At 34.6% G+C, this 26,544-nt stretch overlaps 1 protein-coding gene across 2 annotated transcripts in view; it reads left to right on the top strand.

The window, feature by feature from the left end:
- LOC108373194 (uncharacterized protein YGR130C) overlaps positions 1 to 14,394 on the top strand; it is a 32,149-nt gene extending 17,755 nt beyond the window's left edge. For both annotated transcript variants that reach the window (XM_017629065.1, XM_017629057.1), the window contains exons 2-3: positions 7,586 to 7,727; positions 9,631 to 14,394. In XM_017629065.1, coding sequence (XP_017484554.1) covers positions 7,653 to 7,727; positions 9,631 to 10,380 — 825 coding nt within the window. In that variant the 5' untranslated portion in view covers positions 7,586 to 7,652 and the 3' untranslated portion in view covers positions 10,381 to 14,394. The remainder of the gene's footprint in view (positions 1 to 7,585; positions 7,728 to 9,630) is intronic.
- Positions 14,395 to 26,544: the final 12,150 nt, after the last annotated feature.

The following is a 26,544-nucleotide window of genomic DNA, read 5'->3' as shown; positions in this document are numbered from 1 at the left end:
CTATTCATCCTTATGAATCCAAAAAATTGTAATTTTTTAAATTCTACTGGAATTTCGTCTTTCATCTGGTACCCATATTTTTATTCTACATTGCATTGAATTTTCGAAATAATTTTTGAGATTAATCATATCTTTGAAATTACAAAGTCCTTTAAAATAAATCCTGACGCCAGAGAGAAAATAAAAACAAGTAAGAGCAGCACTGTCTTCATGAACATCTGCAAATTTTAGTTTGACAGATTACTGATTTTGAATACATCTGCATACATCGATAGAGGAGTTACATACTTATATAAAAAATCGCCTCTAAAAAATCAGAGGTATGGAGGATATACTTTATATGGCACCAATCTAAGTGATTTTCACTGCTATGTGATCGGTATGTAAACCGGTAACACAATTTATTGGGTTTAGTTTCCTACATAAAGGAGATATATCGCAAAAACTGGTATCTGAACAATCAGTGCTATAGGAGATAAAGCTTATACAGCATAGATTTTGACGATTTTCTCAGTAGACTTTGTATTATTATTTATAAAATATCTTACGAAATTTATCGGTTTTAGCTGTTCAAATAAAGGAGTTTTACAGTAAAATCCCATATCTGAACAATCAGATGTATGGAAGATATATGTTGTAGTCATCCGATCCTTGTTATTTTCACTGTAAGTATTCTGTTAATAATGAGTGAAAATGGTGCGAAATTTCATGTTCCTAGCTGCATAAATGGAGGAGTTATGATAAAAGACCTCATATCTGAACAATCAGTTGTATGGGGGCTGCAGGTTATAGTGACCCGATCTTTGTTATTTTCGCTGTAAGTCTTCTGTTGATAATGAGTGAAAACAGCGCGAAATTTCATGGTCCTAGCTACATAAATGGATGAATTATAACGAAAAATCTCATATCTGAACAATCAGTTGTATGGGAGCTATATGTTATAGTGGTCCGATTCTTCCGGTTCCGACAAATGATTAATACATTATAAAAATACACCCACCTACCAAATTTGATCCGGATATCTCGAAAACTGAGAGACTAGATTGCATACAAACAGACGGACAGACAGACAGACGGACAGACGGACATGGATAAATCAACTCAGCTCGACGTTCTGATCATATAAGTATACATTTTAATGGGTCTATGTCTTTTTGTTCTGGTACTTACAAACATCGGACCAAAGTTATAATACCATTTCATGCTCATGAAAGGTATAAAAAAGGTTTCAAACCCATCTACTTTTTATTTATTTTATGGTAGGTAAGAAGAAGCAATTTTTTTAGATTTAAGTTGTTGAAAAGTAATGAATATTTAAATTTTGGTAACCACATCTCGAAAATCCCGGTATCGTAAAAAGCAGAAAAATTAACATCCCTATTTGTGACCCTATGCAGCGTTGCTTATCGTGGTGGCACTCGGCTGCCACATGCTCAAAACTTTGGAAAGTTCCCTCCGAACTTTGGATGTCTCCCACACACATATGTATGTATGTATGTAAATAGGCAGCGGAAAAAGCATGGCGAGCAGCATGTAACGCTTTACAGAGTGGCGTCTGAGAATTATGCGATAAAATTAAGTAGCAGGCCAGACTGGTTGGCGGCACAAGCTCTTCCTTATTGTTTTTGTTTTTTTATTGCTTTTTGATTAATAAATATTAATGTTTGCACAAAAAAAAAACTATGACACAGCAGAAATAGAATACAACTTGTTCTTTGCATTATTATGCAAAGCTTTCAACAATTGTGGATTAGTTCTGGTATTCAATGTATTTTATTATCAGTACGCGTATGTATGTGTGTACAGTTTCTATTGATTGGACTTTGCCTTAGCACAAGAATACTTTATAATTCATTTATGGATATTAAAAAGATCAAGTGTTGCTTTTACAGGAAGTTTTAACACAAAAGTTATTATCAATTGAACGTACGTATACATTATTTTTGGGAGCCTTTATACAAGTGTATTGTCATCCACTTTAAAATATAACGGTTTATTTAAATCAATTGGTTGACAAAACAGTCTAACTCAATATAATTTCCTTCGGAGAATTCAGAAAGCTGCTGTGTGGGTATTGTTCAAAAGACATTGTCCACGAAGAATTCATGTCACTGTGCATAGAAATATATTGATATTTTGAAGCTTTTATGCCAACGTGCTTGTTGCCCGAATGTTCGACTCAATATTGTGGCAGCTTTTTGACTAAAATTCCCATACTTACCACAAATTTTTCCCTGCACTACTCAGGTCTGGCTAACTGTGACTTTTAACTAAGTATGTATTCAGTAAGTTTTTTTAGCTATGAAAGGGAAGGATCTGCGGACGTAAAATTCATTTAAAAGGATTGTAAAAAAATTGTGTTACTTGAATTCCACAATATTTTTAAATAAATTAAGTGTGTCATCCCAAAGCTTTTTGTGAGTGGAAAATTAAAAAATGATAAACGTATGTATTTAGATACATATCGTCACCTGAAATGCAAAAATACTTAATAACGTTTATTTTTTCTATAAAAGGTTCATTCCTTATCTTTTTGGACTAAAATCTGAAAAGTGTCAAAATGACAGAGCGTAAGCAAAATGCGCTCACTAAAAGAGAATAACAGGAAAAGTAAAGGAACGCAAAAAAACACATTTTTAGTCCGAAGAATGGCAACAACAAAACTAACGTCAAATAAGAATGGAAATGTATGTACAAAACACATTCACACAAGCACAAGCACAATAAACACTTACTATATCAATTATTTTTTGCCTCCTTCCAATTTCAATTCACTTTTTTTACTTTTTAGATTATTCTCACTTTTTGCGTATTCTTTAATTTCCGTTAATTTAAATTTAGTTGAGTTTGACACTTTTCAGGATTTTGCCAGGAAAAATTCTTCTGACTAAATCTGACGACTTCGGACTGACGACTTCTCACTGAGTGTTGCTCTCTCATTTTTGCTGTCATTTCCGAGTTAAGGAACGCTTTTTGGACTAAATCTGACTACTTCGGACTTTTTCTGACTATTTCTGGGAGATAAGGAACGCTCCTAAATTGATGTGGGGAGTTGTTATTCGATGAAATCCATCATATAAATCAAAAAGTGAATTTTGCATTTTTTTATTAGTTATGACTTTTTGCATTTCAGGTGACGATATGTGCTTTATCACTATCGTTGAAATTCAATAACTGGAATAAGACTTTCTAAAGAGATAAAAGTCGCGCAGGTGAAATGCTGGTTAAGCTTAGAGCAAACGACAATAAAATTTCTATTTTATTTTTTACGTGCATATTAAATTATTGAAAGGTTCATTCAAAGCTAATACTTCTACATAGCAAAATATTTAATCGCAAACCACGGCAACAAATTAAAGTTTATGCGTTGATTTTTTTTTTCTTTCTTGAATTTGCAAATTAAATGAGCTCAAGGAAACCATAAAAATATCACGCAGTCAGCTCAGTACTGGCTCACCACCAAATTAACGATCATCGAAGGCAACTTGCTATACAACTAACTAATACAATCTTAACTACTTAATGGGCTAATATAAAATAATAAATCGAAATTATTGCACTTGACTAGCTGTCAATGGTTCTGACATCAGCAAAAAGACAAGCCTATGTAGCTTTATAATGGCTACCAAGTATTAGGTGCGTTCACATTGAATATCCGCCGATTAGCCATTTATTGGTCGTCATAAATATATCAACTCTTTAGCAATAACGTCAAATGGAATGCAAGGCGATAACAATTATGTTTTTTTTAAATAAAATTTTATAAAACATAAATAATTTTTGTTGGTCATAAATCAGCAAGCTGCAAGAAAATGAAAAGTGTAGATTAATAATAGCCAAACTTAATCAGACTGCAGCTTTAAATTTTAATATTAGCTTAGGTTAGCACTTTTTTCAGACAGTTGAGCGCGATGCAATTTTCATATCAGTATTTGGCTTTATTTATGGCTTCCAATTGACGTCACGTGGCTCTTAATGTACTTGTAAATATGAACATATGTATGTATGTACTTAAATATCAAAAAGTAATCTAAAAAAACCCCAAAACATAAACACCAAATTCTTCACTGTCACTAAAGTGAACGACAGCAGTTATTCTTCGAAACGCCTTCCTCGACATAAATTTGGCTGATACGGCACTTTGGCCCTCAGTTAGGCCCTCAACAAGTGGTGGTCGACGATGCAGCTTGGTACGTTTGTAGAATAGCAAATACGTTTGTAGGTGACTATCTAAAACGTTCAGGTGAATCGGTCAGTTGAATCGGTCAACTTGGCTGAAGCGCAACTTTTACAAGTTGCACAGGTTCATCAATATTCTAAATGAATACTTGATGCGACTCGAGCTTCATGACAACTTAGGTTTTTGAATATATACTATCCATACCTATAATTATTTGTATGTATGTATATTAAGGCGCATTTTATTGTATGTGTGTATATATTTTTGCACTTGCTGCTGTAGTTCGAAATGCGGCGTGAGCATTTGCCATCCGTTGCCGTTGTTCAGGGGCGCGTCGATTACCACCCACATATACGAATGTATGTGTATACACTTACGTACACTCTAAAAAATGTTTGTCTAAATTTGCCCTGGCTTTGGCTGTTTACTTTTACATGCCAAATTTGTCGCGTAGAGCAAAATTACACACAAAAAGTTTAAAATCGAGTAAATATGAGCACTTAATGGTTATTATTAGTAAAAGATGTATTTTTACTTTAAAGAATTTTTGCAATTTTAAAAATTTAATGTATATATTTATGTGTATATTTTAAACATATCATCCCTGCAAACCATTTTTTCAGAGTATTCTGCATTGTAAAGATATTTTAAAGAATTCGTTAAGATTTAACTCGATTTTTTGCCGAATTTTCTAAAATGAAATAAATTACGCACACTTCCATTCTTTTACGAAATTTCGGAAGAAAATCTGTGAAGCAGCGAAAATAATGGTGCTATGTGAAGAATGTCTTTCAGAATTTTTACAGAATTTTCTTTATTTTTCGTACAGAAATTTCTTTACGAGTTCGTGTCAACCACTTCATATAATTTTCTTTGAAAATTCGTAAAAAAATCGTTACAGAAATGAGATACTCCTAACGATTTCCTTAAGATTTCGAGAACTTTGGTTTGCAGGGATGTTCAAAATCAAATCTTGACACCTTGTGTGCATATTTACATAGATTTTGGTTGAAAAATAAACACTTTTCAGTAGTAGTAGTTTTACATGCAATTTTTTGAGTGTACATGAATATGTATGTACAATGAGTTTAACTGTATGTACACATGTACATACTTGTTAGTATTTTTTTACATATATATATATTAGGGTGCCCCCCCCCCCCCCCCCCCCCCCCCCCACAAAAAAAAGGTGTGGTTCTTCCACTGGAATTATACAATTTATAGACTTCCCTTAAAATATTTCGGAAAAGTATTAAGACTTACTTGAGCTGGAGCGATATGGACATTTTATTATTCCAAATCCATTTATAAAATTTGTAATCATTTTATTGCGTTTTAAGCTTAAACTTTTCCATCTTCTGATGAAAGTGATTCACCCTAGTACACATACATACATACATGCATTACACTTCTTTATACGGCTGGTTAGGAGAGGAAACTAATAACATCCAAGATACTGAATAACATAGTACTTGATTATTTATTACAACATAAATACCTAAATACTTTTGTACTTAGTTCTTTGCATTTATGTAGTAATTTTGCTCATCACTAACTCCTACATATTTATGTACGTATGTATGTATGTATATATGAGTGAATGCATGCGATGTGAACCGCGTTTATGGTATACAAATAGATGAACTTTTTTCCATGCATACACACCTAGTTCAACTAATTCCGTATGAAAGGAAGCGACTTGATATAAATGTACATTAAATAAATATTTATGCATAAAAAAGCTATACTATACATACGGAATTGATGAGCAAAACATATTTCAAATAAAACGACACGCGTTCTGTGTCTACCTGCCATCGCGCGCGTTGCCTATGAATACCGAAACATTTGAAAGCTGTCGTCCAAATTTAGAAATGTTAAATTGAATTAAATTAAAATTATAAAAAAAAAATCAGATTTGAATTAGTATACAAAACGAATGGGATTTGCAGAACAGCAACTGGTGGCTGTTCCACTGCTTTCGTGCTAGCCTCAGGGCTAGTTTCTACCAGTACACTGGTGGTTGTTGGTGCCAACTGACTACATTCATATTTCAATAAAAACAACAATTTTTCAATGTTATGCGCTAGTTTCTTCTGAGCCAACAATTAACAAGTTGACGATTTGTATGTATGTATAGTTGTTGGGGTACTATCAGTAAATGCTGCCAAGTTAATGAGAATAAATGGCTTAGAGTTCACATGAAATTAAATTCCATAACAAAAATATGTTTATGAACTTAAATCCCCCGCTCGAGAATTGAAAAATAACAAAACAGCCGTACCTGGGAGAATACCCTCCAAAATTAAAGAGAGTCCGAATTTACTGATAAGTGGCACACAACTCATAGACCTCCTAGCACAAAAAACTTGTGGAATAAACAATACGGGCATTAAAGCTCAGAAACAGTGGCTGGGATAATAGGCTAATAGCTGCCGTGCAAACCTCGGTCACCAGAAGTTGCAAACCAGCCGTCAGAAACTGTTGGAATATCAGAATATATTACAATGGACGTAGTCTAATTGTGGTGGTTTTACCCATGAGTTGTTTTGTCTTTAGTTTCGACATAAAAAAAAAAATCTGTAACGCGTTGTTAGATATGATTATTTGTCTTCGGTTTTTTTGCTAGTCATCGCATATTTTATTCATGGTTTTATTTAAGTGTCGAATTTGCATAGATCACAACTGGTTTGTCGGTTGAACAACACCTGCCCGAGCAGACGATAAACGCACAAGGCTAGATATTACCAAAAGCACAAACAAAATATTCCCATTTAAACTTTCAAAAAAACGCGCGCCACACAAACAGGGTTTTATTCATTTTATATAACAGTGCTGAAAACTAGCGGCTTTCGTTTAGCGCTTATAAAAAAGTTAAAAGGGATTTGCCTTCCTTATGTCAAAAAACCAAAAATAAAACAATATCTGAAATCGCCAATTAATATAATCGTCTCATAAGCAGCATTTAACGGCAAGCGAATGCGGAAAAGAAAAAAACCTTTTTTATGTAACATTACCAGACGCGCCGGCGACAGCGCACAACCTTCATTAAACAACATCAAAAAAATTAATGCGACTAAAATTATTTATTTATTTGTTGAGTAGGCTTTTGCTGATAAGTAAATCCTTTATTATCTGTGTTCGATTTTGTGCTATTGCCCAACATTTGGCCCAATTTGGGGTGTAACCAGCAGACTGAAATTATAAAGATAGTAAAGAGTACTAAATACTACCTACAAATGTATGTATGTAAATATGTACCTATGTAGTAATATTTAATTTAGATAAATAGTAAAGCATCCATTTATGTCTCTTGGTTACTAACAAAAATAGCTAAGCCAAATAATTTAAGTATGTATTTAGTTAAATTTTTTCTAATTGTTCTTTCCTTTCTTTTATTTCCAGAAACTGCCTACGTCGCATTGCGCGTCATGATGAACCACAATTCTCGAAGGACAGCATCGTTAATGTAATGGAGAGATTTGTGAAATCTGTGAAAGTGATGGATGATACCATACTCGTACCATGTTTGCTTATGGATCGACAGGTTGGTGCAAATAAAATTTTTTTTAATTATTATTTGAAATATTTCTGGCATTAGAAGGATACAACTTTGCTATTGGATTTAAACTTTAACCTTTTTGCAAAGCAACTACGAACGAATACGATTTCGAACAGAAATGCGAGTTCGAATATGAATATGAATGCGAGTACAAATATGAATGGGCATATTAATATGAATATGAATGTAGATATGAATATAAATACAAATATGAACATGAATATGAATATGAAAGTAAATATGAGTATAAATATGAATATGAATATGGATATGGATATGAATATGAATATGAATATGAATATGAATATGAATATGAATATGAATATGAGTATAAATATGAATATGAACTGAATATGAATATGAATATGAATATGGATACGGATATGAATATAAATACGAGTACAAATTTTAATTGGAACATGAATATGAAGCCGAGTACAAATTCGAATATGAATACAAATGCGAATACTACTTCGATAAATTTACGAATATTTATACATACGCGAATGAGTGCGAATGAGATAATGAGTACGATTAGTAATATGGCCACCGATTGTTCGCTTACAGGTCTATTCTGCGCTAAACATTTTGTAACCGGTAAATAAAGTTCCGGTAAGTTTTTAAACCCTTTTTGCATTCTGTGTACTCTTGTAATCGGTAACATAAGCTGGTAACAAAGTATTGCCCCGTGAAATATGCAATGCCAGAATTTCCACAATTCTTCATAGCTTTAACTGCGTTACCAACGTACCCAGAATCGCGTTGACAAGAACTGATAACATTTTTTCGTAATAAAAGTTTCCGGTTACAAAATCTTCGGTAACGTGCAGAATTGACCTGTTTGTGTGAATGTGGGAAAAAACTGGCCTTTTGACCTTAAAAAAAAATTAAGCAATTTTATTAATTTCAAAGTTATGACTGAATCTCTCATATTGGGTGTAAAATCTTAAAGTTTTTCAGAACCCAAACTTAATTATATTCGTAAGGTTAAGAAGCGAGCAAAGAAGACCTCGGTAGCCAAATATGCAGCCAAAGCAACAGCGATTGTACACTAAATGTACACGTCTATTCCAAAATTCAGAGGCCAGCAACAAAGGCTATGAACGATTTATTACCGTTCAACTTTTTTATTGTATCAAACTTTCAGCTACTACCAGCTAAATCAGTTTTTATTCATGCTTTATGGTATTGAAAATAAAGGCCGATCAGGTACAGTTCGTACTGGGTACATAGACCCTCATTTGCTTAAAAGTAAAGCCTGGGACCCAATTCTTAGAGGATATCTTTACAGAGCAACTTAACGTGGAGCTAGCCTTTAGATTAACGAAAAAGGCAAGCGTTTTCTTGGAGGAAACATTTTCTTAGATAGACAGTCGGCAATTCAGATTCTCTCTTCCTCCTTGGTTAGTTCGCAAATGTTGGAGAACTATAGGGGCATATACCTAAAGGAGATAGAAGATGAGCTGTTGACGTATGGCTCTGGACTAAATGTGCCTCAAGCAGTGTATATGGGGGCCTCGGCCAGGGAAATTGAAAAAAGAATTACACTAGACGACGATAATAATAATAATAATAGCAACAATTAAAAAACGTGAAAAATCACGCAAAACACAACAGCTAAACTATCGGCAATAATTTGGTATTGGAAACCATATTCATGGCCTTAACTTAAACGGGTGCGACGAGTAAATCGCTTATTTTTGTGCCTGGATCAAATTCAATATTAAAAGGGGTTTCTTCAAAGACTATTTGCCAGGAAAATTACCATACTGTCAATAAAGCCTTATGTTTAAGCATATAGTACATATACATATGTACATACATATATACGAAAAATTCAATAACCAAACCTTGCATCTAACACTGTGTCTCTTTCCCTCTCTTTCAGGTCGGTGATAGCACAGATATTATACCAGCACCTGGCAAGAATTCCACATCCAATCAGCATATGCTTGAACATGCTGGCGCACATGGTAAACGCAGTGCTAAACACTCCAAGAACGTACACGAATTCCTTAACTCGTCGGAGCTCTTCAACCTTTACAGCATGCTGAATGCGCTCAAGACTGATCTGCTCTGGACGGGCAAGGATGATTCGGAAGATGATGCGGACAGCACAGGCGATGAGCAACTACGCCATACCGATGGAGACAATATACTCTATACGCGTTGCGATTCCAACAAATCGGATGCGGTCAGTGTGACGAGCAGTAGCAGTCCATCGACAGCGCCCAACACAGCCAACAACGCCGCTACCGCCACCACAATCACCACAACCACCAACAGCAGCGCCAAAGGTCACAATCGTTGCCCCTCCACCGCCTCGGTGGCCTCGATTGTCTCCGCCACATCGGTATGCAATCTAAGCGATTCGGAAAGTGAAATTTCCAATGAAAACGATTCGGGTATGGAGTCAGAGGGTCATAAGCCCAGCAGCACTGCATCTGTTAGTGGTAGTGATGATACAGACTCCCGTGCCGCAGCCGTCGCCAACTCAATCGCCAATGCCGATAAAGCTACCGAATTGGCGAAACGTTGCCGGCGACATTTGAATGGACTCTACCAATGTTTGGAACAAATGACAGAGGCGGCACACTATTTGACCGTCAGATACCAAAGTGATATTGGTCCCGTTTAGGGATGAACTGCGGAGGGGGGCGCGTGCGCGCTCATTACGAGTTGCTCTGGGATGGAGCGGGGCACGAACTGAAGCAAGCTGGCAGCGACAGAAGTCCGAGGGATTTGTGTGGGCGAGTGCAATGAATGGCGTGCCGTGTGTTCTGGGGGGGAGATATAGTCAATAGTCAGTCTTTTGGGGGGGTTGGGGTTCATCGCATAAGTGGGTTTTATGTAATAATTTAATAATTTTCTGTAACTTTTTACGGTTTTAGGGTTAGGACATTGGGATGACAGGCTAAAAGCGTTTGCGTCAACGCTCACACAAAAGCGTGCTGAAAGAGGATTGCTGATTTTGAAAACAAATACCTATGTATAAGCATACATATTTGTGTGATATTAACAAAAGCAATTTTGATTCAAATACTTTTTTAATAACTTCTCGCAGGAGGTTACGCACGAAATGGTGCCTATTGTTTGCGTGTAGTTATATATGTATGTACAATTTCGAAAAACAATATTTTTTCTAAATATCAGCAATTCTTAATGGCAAATGTGATGTGATAATTAAAGTCAATGCTGTGCGGCTGATTATGTATGCGCCCTTGCGTGAGTTTATGACGTAAAGCTTTCCTGTCAAAATGTTTGTATGCAAAATATTTTCACAGTTTGTGTGTGTAGGGTATAAGCGAAGTAGGTAGTCTATAAATATTTAGTGTAAAGGAAAGAATATTTGAAAAATAAATGCAAAAAATACTACGGAAACTCAAAAGCAAATCAATATTGTAATTCGAGGGGCTTCATGCATGAAATAGTTTTTGCACTGATTAAGGAGCGCAAACTCAAGAAATTGTATTGAAAATCGAGTCGGAGCTTAAGCCTAATTTTTATGCATGATGCCCGGGGAGTCCAAAAAAAATGGTTGCAAGCAAAAGTAAAGTCATATATGTATGTATGTAAACTATAGATATTTCAAGAGCCATAACTGCAAAGTAGAGCAAATGAACAATCAAGCAATGAAGGCAGCGCGAAAGAAAGGCAAAGTTGAAGCAAAATAATGTGCGAAAAATAGCAGTTAAAACATAATTGCCGGCAAAACTTTTGAATTTTGTCTACAAAACAAAAATAAATATTTTCCTTGTTAATACAATGGATGTGTACCTTCAGGCGCTGTGCGTTCCTAACCATCCCACATACGTCTGACCGGTTTTTTTTTTGTTGCGAGGTCAATTCAATCAAAGGCTTTACGATGAAGCCGGAAATGTGCGCGTAAAAATGGTTAAATTAACGAAATGAAAAGGTTCTGCGTATATAAATTTCTATGTTTATCTCTAAGACGCACACAAATATAAGATGTATGTATGTATGTATATTAATTACATGCACTTGGTTAGCTATGAAGCAATTAAAAGCACAACTAGGAAGCCAAAATTATTAAACCGCTGTCGTGAGCATTATTTTATTTATCGACGAAGAGCAATGGGTATAGGAAGCTGCAAAAAGTTCTGGGATATGGATGGCAATCGTAGAAATTTCTACGCGAATGTGTGAATCTAAGTCAGATTAATCTCCGTGCGGCTGCCTCCGCTGGTTCGGTAGAAAATCGACTACCAATCGAATATTCAAAAACCATGTGATAAGTAAGGCTCCACTAAAAAGCATGCGATGCCAATAAACAATGCATTGAAAGCCAAACAAACGATGCATTAGAAGCCACGGTCCTTACGATTGCAAAATTCTATCCTCAAGGCGAAAATTGTAAAATAAAAGTTTACTCACTGTGCAACTACTTTGCCTTTCTCACGCAAATATGAAAAGGCGCTTGATTATTTGTAAACCAAACATATTTTTTGTATCAAAAAGAAAACAATCTTATAACAAATAGTCACCTGAGTGAATCACTTCAACTCAAAAAAAAACTCAAAACTTTTCAGAATTTCTCTTAGAAATATTGACCGCTCGGACAGCCTATTTTGATTCACTTCATTTCTCAGCAAAACAGACTGGAAAAATAAATGTTAAAAAATCCTCTCCGAAATTGAAAAATTTCAGTACCTACCAAATACAAGTACATGGGGAACTCCAGCTAAATTCGGACACCATTTGACTTTTACATCTTGAATTTTTTTTTTTATTTTTTTATGTTAAAGTGTTTACAGCGAATTATGTTGAGCATTCCTCCCTCTGCAATGCATTGTTTTTAGCTTTTTGATCAATGCAAAAAAAGTTGTTATTATTGAGTTGGAGACAAAATTTGATAGTTTTTAATAGCTTTCAAAAGTCGAAAAATTTATTCCACTTTTATCTCGTTATCGGACTAAGCTTTAACGTTTCAAAATGGATGAAAGCTAAAAAAATTTAAGAAAATCAAAATTTGAACATTTTTTATGAATTTTATAGAATTTTTTTTTTTTGGAAATTTGTTCGAATTCATGTTCCGAAAGTATTTTAAAGATGAAAAATTTTAACGAAAAAAATAATACCAATCAGACTATTTATAAAAAGGATTTTTTTTTTTTTAAATTGATATCTGAAAACGGCTGGACAAAAAAGTTACAAAAATATCAGGGAGGCCTTTCAATTGGCACTACAACATGAAAATTTATGCAAAACGGTGTGGGTGTCCGAATTGGGATAGAATGTGCCAATATGTATGTACATATGTATGTACGTAGTGTATTTTCAAAAAGAGAGTCGAGTGATAAAAACCAAAAACTGAAAAATTTTAAACCGCAACACAAACTGAGCGCAAAACTATTGAAAACATTCTGCAATTTCATTTTTTAGTAGTCCTTTTTAGCATAAAATTCATACCTTTTACCTCTTCAGTAGCAACTACGCTACAACAACAACAACCGATAAAATCACCATCTAATGAAAGAGCTTCGCGACTTACGAAATGCACATTCGGTCTGCCGATGTACATAGAAAGCAATTCAAACTAAGCTTGTGAGCGTATTTTGTTTAATGAGAGCAAGCTGCCATACGAAAGACTTAAGTCACGAACCTGAGCTCAAGTGAAAAGGCAATATGCAATAATGTTTTGAATGCGCAACTGCGGTTGAGAAATATTAAAAAATAAATGGGAATGTAAAAAAGCATTGAAGGTTGGTAGAAAATGTGCGAAAATAATTGCAGAAGTGGTTTGGGAGTGATAGTAAAAATTCAAAAAGCTGAATGAGTAAAGGAAGCTTGTAATAAGTGCAAGCAGAATCTGTCTATACCACCATTTTTATGAAAATAACAAATAAAAAATAGTAGTTATACATACAGGCGGGCTCCCGTTTTCTTTATAGTAAAAATGTAGTCATTTAATTTTTAAAGCAAAATTTTTTATGCACCTGAATTCGTAAAATAAAAAATGTTTAAACATATAAGTTGCTGTGGAGCTGGTGGAAAGAAAGCGTAAAACCTTTTTGAAATAATAAAAGGCAAAACCAAACGAAAACGGGAGCCCAGCTGTTAGTAAAGTATTCAAATTGAAAAAAGTCAGAAAATAAAATACAATAAAAAAGTAGTTAAAATAAAACGTGGTCGCATTTGCTATAATTTGCACAAATTAGTTAAGGAGCAACGAAATTTTATTTCCTACTCCCTTGCAACAAACATGTAAAGAAGAATAAGAAAACTTAAAATAGCAATAAAAATATGTAACGTAACGAAAGTCACTCAAAAGTGCCGTTAGACTTTGTTCGCAATCAACTATTTTGTTTGTGTTGTTAGCACGGTTAAACAACAAAAAAAAAATTAGCAATACATATATAAAATAAAAATGTGAGCCGAAGCAACAAAAACACTTTTGCAAGTAACAAGCTAAAAAAATGAATAAAGTTAAAAAATAAGAATTGTGTGAAATTCTAGTTAAAAGACAGAAGCAGTCGAAGATATTAAAAAAATATATATATTAAGTATTTAAACAGCCACTTTTTGTTGTTGCTTTTTTTGCTATTTCGTTTTTATTTTTTGCTTGTTCACTTTCTCAAGCAACGTTGAAGTAAATTTAAAATGCATATAAAAATTGTAAAACTTAAAAAAACTAAAAATGTAATATAAATTGTAATTTTTGTGTGGGCCAAACAAATATTCAAATCGAATGGTTTTGTTATAATGTTTTTACATATTTACCTAAATATGAATATTTTTACCTTGCTTGGTTTATACCTGTATGTATGCTTTAACTACATTTATAATATAAATATATATTAAATACACACACATACATATGTGGCTGAATACATTATATACAAATAAATATATGTTTTGTATTTTTCAAAGAAAAATTTATGTATATAAAACAAACAAAAGTGCTGAGGTAAAACTATGAAATGTAAACGACATATGACATAATGTAAAACTAAATTTAAAACAAACAAATACATATTTAAATAAACGAAAATATATAAAATTTTCAATGGAAACCATATAAAATGCATTTGGCTTTATATTTTGAATGGCAAAAGTTGTCCTAATGCTGGATGATACATACATATATGCTGCTTCTTTGGAAGTGAGTTTTTGTGCCTCACGCCGCCAATTCGTAAGTTACTTAGTGTCGATTTTTTTTGCATTCCATCACCTAAACACCTTTTCCATCAGACTGTAGATTTTATTCCAAAATTCGAATTTATGTGAGGCATATGAACTTGTTGAGGGAAAGCCTGTATTCCTCAGAGCAGTTGCCAAATTACCCTATTTTGCATTATAAAAATATCGGTTGGGAAAAGGAAGTAGCGGCGGAGTAAAAATCCTATCCAATTGGCTCAAAATAGCAAAAAAAAGGTTAGGTCAGCATTGAAAAGCAGTAAAGAAAATTTTTCTATTGTTGAAAATATTAAAAATTCTTTTCAAAAACTCAATAAACACCGTATAACTTCTTTTTAAATGGTTCTTTGAAATATATAAAAATTTTAAATTAAGAAATATTTTTAAAACAAGCTTTCTAAATATGAACCAAATCGGGCCACAAACACGGGGTTTTCTGTGCCACCTAACGGCAAAATTTTTGGTGGAGCTATTCATTTTCACGCAAGTAATATATAATCCAAATAATATATTATAAACTAAATCCGACCGATGATAGAAGTAAACCGGGTGAAGTAATAAGTGGTAGGAAAAAGATTTTTTATTGATTTGATGTTATCTTTTTTGAAAATATTAATTTAGAATTTTTTATAAAACAACCGAATGACAGAACATTGAGCGAGAAAGCTGTCTTATTATTTAACCTGTTTATTGCGCCATGAATCCGACAATAGATGCACGTTTTCCAAATATATCGACCCCAGGGTCACTTGCCGGCTAAAATTGTTTGGAGTTATTCCTTTCTATGTACAAAATACAGGCTTTATAAATATCTTGACCCCGGCGCAGAAGTCATTAGGTTTAAAATTTCAAGTTTCTAGTTAATCGGGAAGTTGGTTAAGAATTAATTGCAAAATATATCCCAAACAAACACACTTACATACATACATGCAAAGAAAGTTAAATAAAAGCTTATAAAATTAAAAAAATGGTATTGGAGACCGCATCTCTACAAAGTTGGGTTTGAGATGAAAAGAGTATGACCCAGCGAAAGATGATACAACAAATTGGGACGTATGCATAAATCCTAACTAAGCAAATGCTTTTTCTTAAAACTTTAAACCTTTTACTTGATTTCTTCAAACAAATTTAAGTGAAAGGTATGAAATTAAAAAAATATATATATTGCTTGGTTTTTATGCATACGGCCCATAGTATTTTCAACTGCGAAAGAACAAGGTATGCATTATAAATATTCTAAGCATTGGAGTGATCTGTACTCACCGTTCGATATCTGATGATGCGGCAACATTGACCCCGACTGCCATATTGGCTGAGGAAAGAAAAACTGGAAGAAGATACGCAAGTAATAATAAACCAGAAAAACGCCGCACTTCTTCCGAGATGGACATAAGCCTTAGTTCCAAATATAAAAAATATGGTTGAATAGAACGCAGGGAGTGCTCAATTTCAATTTAACCCAGCTCCTAAGAGAGCATGGCTGCTGGAGAAAGTACCTGCACTGCTTCAGTCATGAAGACTATCAACTCTGTCCAGAATGCCAAGTTGATGAAGACGAAAATTACGTGACTTTTGTCTGTTATCGCTGCAGTATAAATATATAAAAGGATAGTAGCATCGATATATCACGAACGGCTATGCCCTACAACAGTTGGCAGTTGGCAACATACGGAGCTAGACACAAGCCTACTAGCGGACTGCACCTCGGCAACTCGATATAGCTTCGTGGTCAAATGCTCCTTCACAACGCAATTTTTGGCGGGAGTATCTGCAGGAGGACGGCGCATGAGGGTAAAGTGTATAGTGGGTTAGAGTCTGCACAGACTGACTCGGCTTATGGGTTTGGCTTTCGTAAAAACGGCCATCCACTGTAAGCCAGACAAATATGCAAAAAAGGTAAACCTCTCTATCCATTATACAGTGTGTACAATAATATCTGTCGCACCTAAACAACCTTAACTATTTCTTAAGGAACATATATCCGCATAATTTAATTTTTTGGGTTACTTCGTCCATGTCCATGGACGTGAAAAGCAATTTATTTAAGAACTACTTTTTGTAAGTCAAGAAAACTTGTGATCGCCTTAATTTCTTAAGAAAAGATAGCATAGACAAAATGCTGATTCAGCGTACTGTAGCAAGACTGAAAATAAGGAAAAACGTGGTGGAAGGCTTTAACAAGTCACAACAAAAAGGACGAAAAATGCTGTGTGTAAATATATTCAGAAACATTTGCTTTCTTCCAATAAAAAAAAAAAACTGTGTAAGAGCCTTAAACTGGTTAACAGTCCGTGGAGTAAATATTCCGGTCAAACCTTTAGCCAAAGGCTTATAAGAAAAAATAATTCGTGGTATTGACAAGTTGCAATTTAAAAAGAGAAAGGAAATAAGCAAAGTGCTACTATCCTTTAAACAATTTTCTGTGTGCATAGAATTTATGAGTCTAAAATGTGTCTTTCTTTCGTCATAAATATGATTCCAAGCGCAGTTATTAAGACTTATTTACTCATTCCGGACTATTTTGGTTTCATAAATTCCAAGTTGAGCAAAAGTAAAACGTTCACATAGAAGTAAAGGTTTATTAATAATCAGAATTATAAAGAATAGGTTTTTGTTTTTAAGACTTAGAAAGCGTCATGTGTGTGTTTCAGACTCTAATATGGCTCCTAACTTGGACTCATATTGGCGTGCCCTTCTAAGAAGGAAAATATGTTCTTTTCTGACTCTTTCTTGAGCTCATAATGAAGGTCACAACTCCGAATTCAGTGACTTTTCTGACTCTAAAATGAGTCTGAATATTTATAGGGTAGCGAGAAATTCGAAAAGTTGGTGAAAATAAATTTTTTCCAAAGGTTTTATCTCAGCGGAAAAATGGCTTCAATCTTCTCTAGAGTTAAACCCATCGGATTAGAGAGTTTGGGGCTATATGGGATGGGACGAAAAATCAAACGAACTCGACCTCCTGCGAAACTTTTCTCAAATGTCTAAAGCAAGTCCTGCAAATCAAGAGCACGAGGATTGAAATTAATGCTTAAAATATGTTGTAAATAGCTTATATTTTTATGAATGAATCATGAATTAATCGAAATAGAGCTAACCACATAGTAATTCAAAAAACTAGGTGCGACCGTCATTATTTTACACGCTCTACAGAATTTAATTGAAACGGGTCCCTTCATGTTTTTAAAAACTGCATAGCAATTAAACCTGCCACTATTAGCAAACAAGTAACATTTTAAATCGATTTCAATCTATCGTTATCAATTTGATGCAGTCAGTTTTTTACCGAAGGCAGCAGCAAATGAAATGGGCATTGTGCAGCCCAGACGCTCCAGCTCTGAAAATATTCAGCTCGGATCCCACTGGTTGTAGCATAGGAAGAGGGAGGAAAGATCAAGTGGAGAAGGACTTGGCTTCCCTCGGTATTTCAAATTGGCGTGACTTGGCACAGACGAGAAACGATTGGCGTGCTTTAACTTAATTAATAACTTTGGTTAATTATAAAATTTTTTCCATTAAACTTGCAAGCATTTTATCACTTTTCACAAAATTTGTTGGACTTAAGTCCACATTCCATTTAGGTGCAAGATAATGGTTTTATCAAAACAAATAAGGCAAAAGTGCCGCGTAATGCAGTGAAAAGAGATAAACAGCTGCCTTAAAACTTATTAATTAAGGTCTCAAAGTCCACTCAATTCGAAGTGAAAGTCAAACATTCTGCGATAAGTTACCGCTTGTAAAGAAAAGACGGCCCATGAATGAGGGAATGGCAAAGGAAACGAAGAAGAAGGCATATACATATCGTCGTTTAAAGTACAAAACCGCATATATAAAAATATTTGTAGATTTAATTTTTGGAACGTCAGCATTTACCTTCATCCCCATTGTCTTGTTTTTTTTTTTTGGTTTTGTCTCTTTTTATCGGTAGTTTCGCTGAAAAGCATAAATTGCGAATTAGTTGGATGAGCATCGTTTTTGTTAATGGCAGAAAATTAATTCTAAATATAATGTATTTTTTGAAAACTTATTATTCTTCTTGGGGAATTCCGCAATCCGGTCCATTCAAGCACTTTCAGTTGATCATCAATTTTGCACCATCAAAATGCTTTGACCAGCCTTCGCCCGTTCGTTGATTATAATTATCTATTAAAGTATTATTAGGCTGCACCACTCTCCATACAAAATAAAAATCGGTACTTGTTTTCCAACGGAGTTATAAAATTTATTATATTTGACGAATTTCGCCAAAACATTTATGCAAAATATTAAGATTTACGTGAGCTGGAGCGATTTGAAAATACCTACAAAAATCGGGTTTTTATTAATAAAATTATTGTTGAAAATAATTTTTCAAAAAACTACCTCAGATTATAGAAGAGTTTAAGCTGAAAAGGTCTGCATAAAAATGTTTAAATAAATACTCATTTAATAAATTGTATAAATCTGGTGGAAAACCCGTAACTCTTTTTGGTGAGGCATCCTAATGTACACATGTGCATTACATATATGCCCACACTTTGTTTCTTTGCGAAGAATATTCATTTTAAAAATAATTTATTCTATAAAGAATATAACTTCCGACAATCGCTTAACCTGCGCAGTTATTTGACCTTTAATTAGCCAATCACTTCTACAACTGACATAGCCATAAACGGAAGTTTCTTAGCATAATAAATTTTGAATTTTTTTTTGGTATTTATATATCGCATACTTTATCATCTATTAACCGGTATCTCTCATTGTGCGCATGTGTGTACATTTAGCGCTGAGCTCAGTACGATGATTGAAGATGCCGAATATATTCGAGTTCCATTCAATAATCAAACATGTTTTGTTTTTGTAATCCAAGCACCTGCCCACAAAGTCAAACCGACTGAAAAAGTGGCATATAATAATTTGTCAAAACTGCAAATATAAGAGTTTTAAATTCACAAATTTTTGTTTCAGTATTAGCAGATTAGGTTAAGATAACTGCTGGCGAAAACACCCTAATACACACATATGGACATACATTATTTATTTATGCGCAATGTTTAGTTTCAAATGTACCCGGTTTCACACTTCTAAAATAACTACTAGTATTCTACTATATTTTTAGAGGAGTAGAAAAACTTGTCGGTCAATTGAGATGAATATGAAGCACGTGAACGACCTTGTTGCAGTTCAAATACCTCATAAGACAAACTAATGTTTATGCTTGGCAAACGCAATGTAATTACATAACTATGTAGTATTTAGCATGCAACTAGTTCTATAGTAACAAATAAACATAAGTTTACTTTATGAATTGAAAATCACATATATACATACCCATACATACATATATGCTGAACTAAAGAATACTGAGTATAGTGTGATACATTCAAATAGAACCTAATAATTTTAATAGATTGGCGCTTACACATATGTTAGTGTTTGGCCGAGCTTCTCCACCGATTTTTGCGTGCGCCTTGATCTTGTCACACAAACGGGAGGGACCTAGGAGAGCAGTTTTTCATGACAGAAATACACTCGGAGGTTTGCCATTGCCTACAGAGGGGCGACCACTGTTAAAAAAAAAAAACTTTTCTCATTAATGTGAACGCTAATCGTTAAGTTAGAAATTTTCAGTATAAAATTTTTCTTTTTTCGTTAACAGAGACAAGCCAGAAGTATTCACGCGTCGAGATCGGGATTAAGATTATGACGCAGGCGATATATAATCAGCGGTGTGTATATTCTAATAACTCAGTTTAATCGGACGTATTTGTGATATGTCTTGACATGGATTTACTGGGTGGCTTTAATTATAAATAACATACATACATAGATCTTTATATTTATTAGCTAAAAAATCAATTTCTTGATTACTTATTTTTAAAATTGGCTAAAACTTTATAACTACATGACTTTTTAACAAAAAACAAAAAAATATTATTTATGATGATGCACATGCACTTGTTAAAATTCTAGATTGCTAAGCAGACATTTAAAGTGCATACCATAAATTCTTGTCGAAAACCAAAACAGTCGAAAAAAGGATTTGTTGAAAGACCGTTCATACCAGGCGCTTGTTGATTTCAACTAAATTTTGCCTCTGCGAAATCGCCGCATGTAAACACCGCACAAGGTTTTACAAGGGAATACAGAACAACAAATATTAAAGCTGTGAGTGGAATTAGCAACAGCAATGAAAGTTCCAAATTTAATCCGGAACGTAAGTACCATCTTCCGATGAAACACGAAAAACACTCTGACAAGGATATGTACTCGTAAATATCAATAAAATTCACAGCCAATCACATTCATTCAATTAGAATATGAATGATTCATTTTTCGTTTTGAATAGATTCTTGCAGACATTTAATATATATGTATATATATATACAAGAATCGCTCGTTTAAGGTAATAAGATTTAATATGTGTTTTCATTATTTTTTGACAAACGCTAGATTATACAATCACGTTTTAGATTAAAAAAATCCACAAATAAAATGGCAGACCACAAATAAAACCCCCCAGTGGGAAAATGTAATTTACAGTAATCGAAAAAATAATTAGTAAAACAACCCTTTTCAAATTCGAAAATGCATTTTTTCTCCAGAACGATGTCCTCAGAAAAGTGGAGCATTCAATTTTGCATTACCTAGTATCGAGAAATGAATGGGATTTAGTATGCAATTTTTGGGACTTTTTGAATACATTAGAATGCTGATTACATATTAAACAGTAACTGGATGTAAAACTCATAAGAAATACATTCGATTATTTATCACGCATGGAATGCATCACTACTTTTCCTACTGGGAAGTTTAGCTAACAAAAAATTAGGCTGATAAGTATAAACAAATAAGACAAGAACAAAAAAATGGTAAAAGGTAGTCACATGCATTTATTCATTGGTAAATGCTAAAGTGTCGCGGCGATCACTTATCGGAAAAAACCTTTCGCCATTATCTTAAGTGGTGCTTATCTAATGAGAGTGAACAGCTGAGGCTTTGAATATAATAAAATTGGAAATTTTTATTTCATTTATACATAGCTGATATGAACGCTGAAATGCTGGATATTAAAAATATGTAATTATTTCCATATAATTTTTATATGCGTAAACATATATCTTTAATTTCTTCCGCAGGAAACGAAACGTAATTAAATATTAAGTATTTAATCTGTTGCAATTTATATCAATAAAAAGCTTCTAAAATAAATATAAACCCATAGTACAGTTTAATAATTCTCATACGAATTAACTGGTTCGTTCAAGTTAAAACTTATATATACCCATTATAGTTTATATGTGTATATATATAATTCTCTTTTTTAAATGCAGATTTTTGCTATGAAAACTTATAATCTCACACAAATACTCGTATTTCTTTTAAGTTAAGGAAGTTTTCTAACATTTCCGGTTTATGTCATAAATTATTTCCTTTATGAAGTTCGCTGGTTGTTTATTCTACTAAAACAAAAAAAAAACGAACACAGTGGCAAAAAGTAACTATGCAAAGGAAAACAGTGTAGATGAAAATGAAAGTAATAATTATAATAATTTGACAAATAATATTTATTCGTTGCATTATGCAAAGTGTTGCTACTCGTCGCCATTACTGAAAGATCAACTGCGAAAATAATTATATAGATTTGTTAGTGTTGTGAGGGTGTTAAAGTTTTTCTTCTTCTTCTTGATAGACACAATAACATATTTAGCGATTTTGGGCTAAGTGCGGCATAGCACCCTAGTGCTCTCTAGCGTAGAGGCGGCCTGCCTCTTCCTATGTAACGCAACGAATATTTTTCGAGCTGGTGGAGGGTTTGTGTTTATTCGTTTGACGTGGACTAGCCAGCGGAACCATAGTATGTACTTTGATAAAGCTTTATTTTACTCATCGTTCCATCTACTGCGTAAGTAATGGGTCATATGTCTCTCCCACCTAGATTTTTTTGCTCGGGCACTTCAAGGACCACTTAATCAATTGATGTCATCCTCCACAATTCTGCGCTGTACATAAGGGCGAGCATGATCAAGTGTAAATTTCGCTCGTCGAGAGAAGGCTTTACTGGTCAAGTAGTAAAAACGAATGTTACATATGCGGCGCTGCGGGTGCAGACCGCTTCTCGTGGCCATAACAGGAGCTATGCGCACCTGTTCGACGGATGCCCTTGGTGTCATTACAGGATTCCTCATTTGTCCGTTCGATTGAGAAAAAGTCCTGATGGAGCGCCCTGCAGCTATCCAATACGATCAGCATGAAAATAAGAGATTTTCGGGGTAATTTTAAGGATCTCAAGTCATTCGTGGATGATCTTGAGTTATCCTTCTACAAACCCTACAAAGTCAGAATTTCTGAAAGGGACTGTTGTGAAGCAGTAATAACTATGATTGACAAAGGTCCCAAGTATGACATACCGACGGATCGAAGATGGACGACGGGAGTACTAGGGCAGGCGTACTTGGACCATATTCCAGGCGGAAGTCTTCTAAATCGAAGTCTGTGTTCGCGAATGTTTTCATAGAAGGACAAATTGGATTATGCCGCAAAGTCAAGCAGCGTTAAAGGCCTTAGAGTCTTTGAATGTCTCGCATAGCGTGGGGCCCAGATGCGCTTGCATAGTCCTGAGCCTTTCAGTGGTACATCTAAACGATACACTGCATAACTACTTAGAAGCTTGGAAGAATTTCAGATTGCTTGAGACAATCAAAGAGATTCATAAGTTCCTACAGGAGCAACTCCGAAAAACTTCTTGAACCTAGCCGGGAGAGTCTTAGAACTCTTACTGGCCTCCTCACAGAACGCTGCAAGTTAAGGTACCATTTAAATAAAATGGGGATTTCTCTAGAGACGGACTGTAGGTGGAGGAACCCCCAAAGCATATTCTATGACTGCTCACTTATAATGAATAGCAGACTGATGCACCTTGGGTAACGATTGTCTTCTCCATCCAAAATTTGGAACATGGCAAAACGCTTAATTTCTTCAATAGCCTTAGGTTGGAGTTATTAGGGTTTAGCAAAAGAGATCTTCATAGAAGGCAGGGCGAGTAATAATAATAAGATTAAATAATAATAATAATATGACTTGATCTGTGAAGAGGCATACAAACATTTGTATTTTGCAGTTTTATGTGTTCTTATGCGCAGTTAACTTGTTTTCACTGTACTAGCTTTTATTTTTACTAAGTGTTATGTTATCTACATTTTTAATAAACTTGACATGGAAATAAAAAAAAATAAAAAACTAAAAAAAAAAATTTGGTAAGTTTTGGTTAGCTTTAGTAGGGGAAAAAATGTGTCTGTGGCAACACTGTCGTCTACTACCAGAACGACGCGATGTAGACCTTGTTTTTAATGATGATGTTAATGTTATCGGAATACACCAGCAATTGTATGCTAAGGCCGTGACCATGATTGAATAATTAAAGGTTAGATAAACTGATAGTTGTCTCTCTCGCACCGCCCCTTTAGCAGTGGCACCGTGTTGCTTCTTTGCAAATTTACTTGAAAAAGCATAGATTTCATATGAATAAAATTATAGACTTTTTGTACAATATGTATATTTGTATATGCATATATATGGAGCACATTTAACTGATGAAAACAAAAAATGTTTTTAAATTCGCCGTTTACATAAAACTCATAGTAGTTTTATATAAATTTTGAGCTCTTTTGCTGTTTTTATGCCGCATTTCCTGCAAATTCATTAAAATTCACAAAAATAATTTCAGTGCTACGTGTCTACTTTGCGTACTTTTCTACTAACATTTTCGCATTTTGAAGATTTTTTTATGAAGGTTATCAGATTTTCACCGTTCTTTCGAGTTTTAAAAAATTAAAAGGGAAATTAAGGATCTGCGATCCTGAAAGATTGGCGTGCTTGCTGTTCGATTCACGCAGCAAATCGTGCTGGCTGTTCGAGTTCGAAAATGCTCTCACTTCGTGCTGTGCACAACAACAATTGCACGGTGAGCGGTTCAGTTCTGCGGCTGTTGTTTGTTTTGTGTAAAAATTATTTGTCGCTAGGGTCTTTTCGAAGATTTGGCGTATAGTTTTGCGAGTTATTAAAAAAATGGCAATTTGTAAAAAATCGGTTCCCCATATTCTAATTGGGAATAAACCACTTCTATTTTACATATTTTTTTATAGTAGCACTTACTGCCGGCAGCCGCTATGGTTAGAATTGCGCACGTGGGCTCTAGTCCAGTTTCCGACTAACATCAAAAACAAAAGAAAATAAAAGATTTTATTATTATTATTATTATTATTAAGCCCTCAATGTGCGTCAATGGGTTTATTGAAATATAAAAAATATATGAAAGTATATTTGAAGAAAATCCAGATTCGGACTGGAAAACTCAAAGACACGCGACTGCTATTAAAGGGCTAAAGTAAGGGAACGTACCCATACTACGTGACCCACTTTTTGCAATTTTTAACCCCCCCCTCCCCCCTCGGTGGCCGCGGGTAGTATATTCCAAGACCCCCCCCTCCCCCTACAGTTTTCACGTAGTAATTCATAAATATGGTTTTGAATCATTTCTTGCTAACAAAAAGTTGAAAAAAAAATATATTTGGCTTATAATTGTCTTTATTAACACGGCGCTTGCTGCGTGACGGCAGGAGTGCTTTCATACCTATAATTACAAGTGGAAAAAATATTATCAAGATAAAATGTCAAAATATATCTTAAGCAGTACTTAAATTATAGAAACAAATGTCCCGTTATTTTTATTAACCTTTATTTTCCATCTCAATCATCTTCAACAAACACCTTCCCAGCATCAATCCACTCGGATACATCGTAGATCACGGGGGCGGTAACATCGGGAGTTTCCTCAGACGTAATTATTATCTCTTCATTGACAGCCTCGACATCTATCCACTCCACGCATTCCTTTATGACACACAAGGCCTCCTGTGGTCTCCTAGAGAGAACCCGCAGAGGTCGCACGCGAGACACGTCATCCACCGCACCACCATGCACGTTTTTTCGATGGTTGTTCAATCAGCTGACGTCTGTTCGTCAGTGTTGCCATCTGTGGGTTTAAAAAGCGACAAACACTGCGCGCCATATTTGAATGTAGCTCGAAAAAAACGCTAGATTTTCTTAGTGGATATTGACTACGTGATAAAAACCTAAGCCCCCCCCGCCCCCCACTGTGACCAAGTGTGGTATTTGGAAGATCCCCCTCCCCCCCCTGAACGGGTCACGTAGTATGGGTACGTTCCCTAATTACTTTATAGAAATCAAATGCACGTCCATTCAAATAATTTTTCGACCGGGGAGCACTACATATCGATGGCTGAGTGGAAGATCGACCTATCTCGGCAGCCAGTTCGAAAACATTCTATCTCAAAAAACTTTTCAAGAAAGTCCTATTTCAAAATTCGTTTCAAAAACGCCCTATCTCAGCTGCCGATTCAAAAACGCCCTATATCAGCATATTTTCAATACATTTTGAAGTGCGATAGGGCGTTTTTGAACCGAATTTTGAGATAAGGTGTTTTTCAATAAAATCCTGAAATAGGGCGTTCTTGAAAAGTTTTTTGAGATAGAACGTTTTCGAACTGGCAGCCGAGATAGGTCGATCTTCCACTCAGCCATCGATATGTAATTATGTAATTATGACTTGATATTGATATCAATGAGAATATCTCACCTTTTA

Source organism: Rhagoletis zephyria, unplaced genomic scaffold (assembly GCF_001687245.7).
Source record: "Rhagoletis zephyria isolate East Lansing unplaced genomic scaffold, Rhagoletis_zephyria_1.1 Rzeph_scaffold_00078, whole genome shotgun sequence".
Classification (NCBI taxonomy): domain Eukaryota; kingdom Metazoa; phylum Arthropoda; class Insecta; order Diptera; family Tephritidae; genus Rhagoletis; species Rhagoletis zephyria.
Note: the sequence above shows the minus strand (reverse complement) of the source record. Positions and strands in the feature narration are given on the sequence as shown.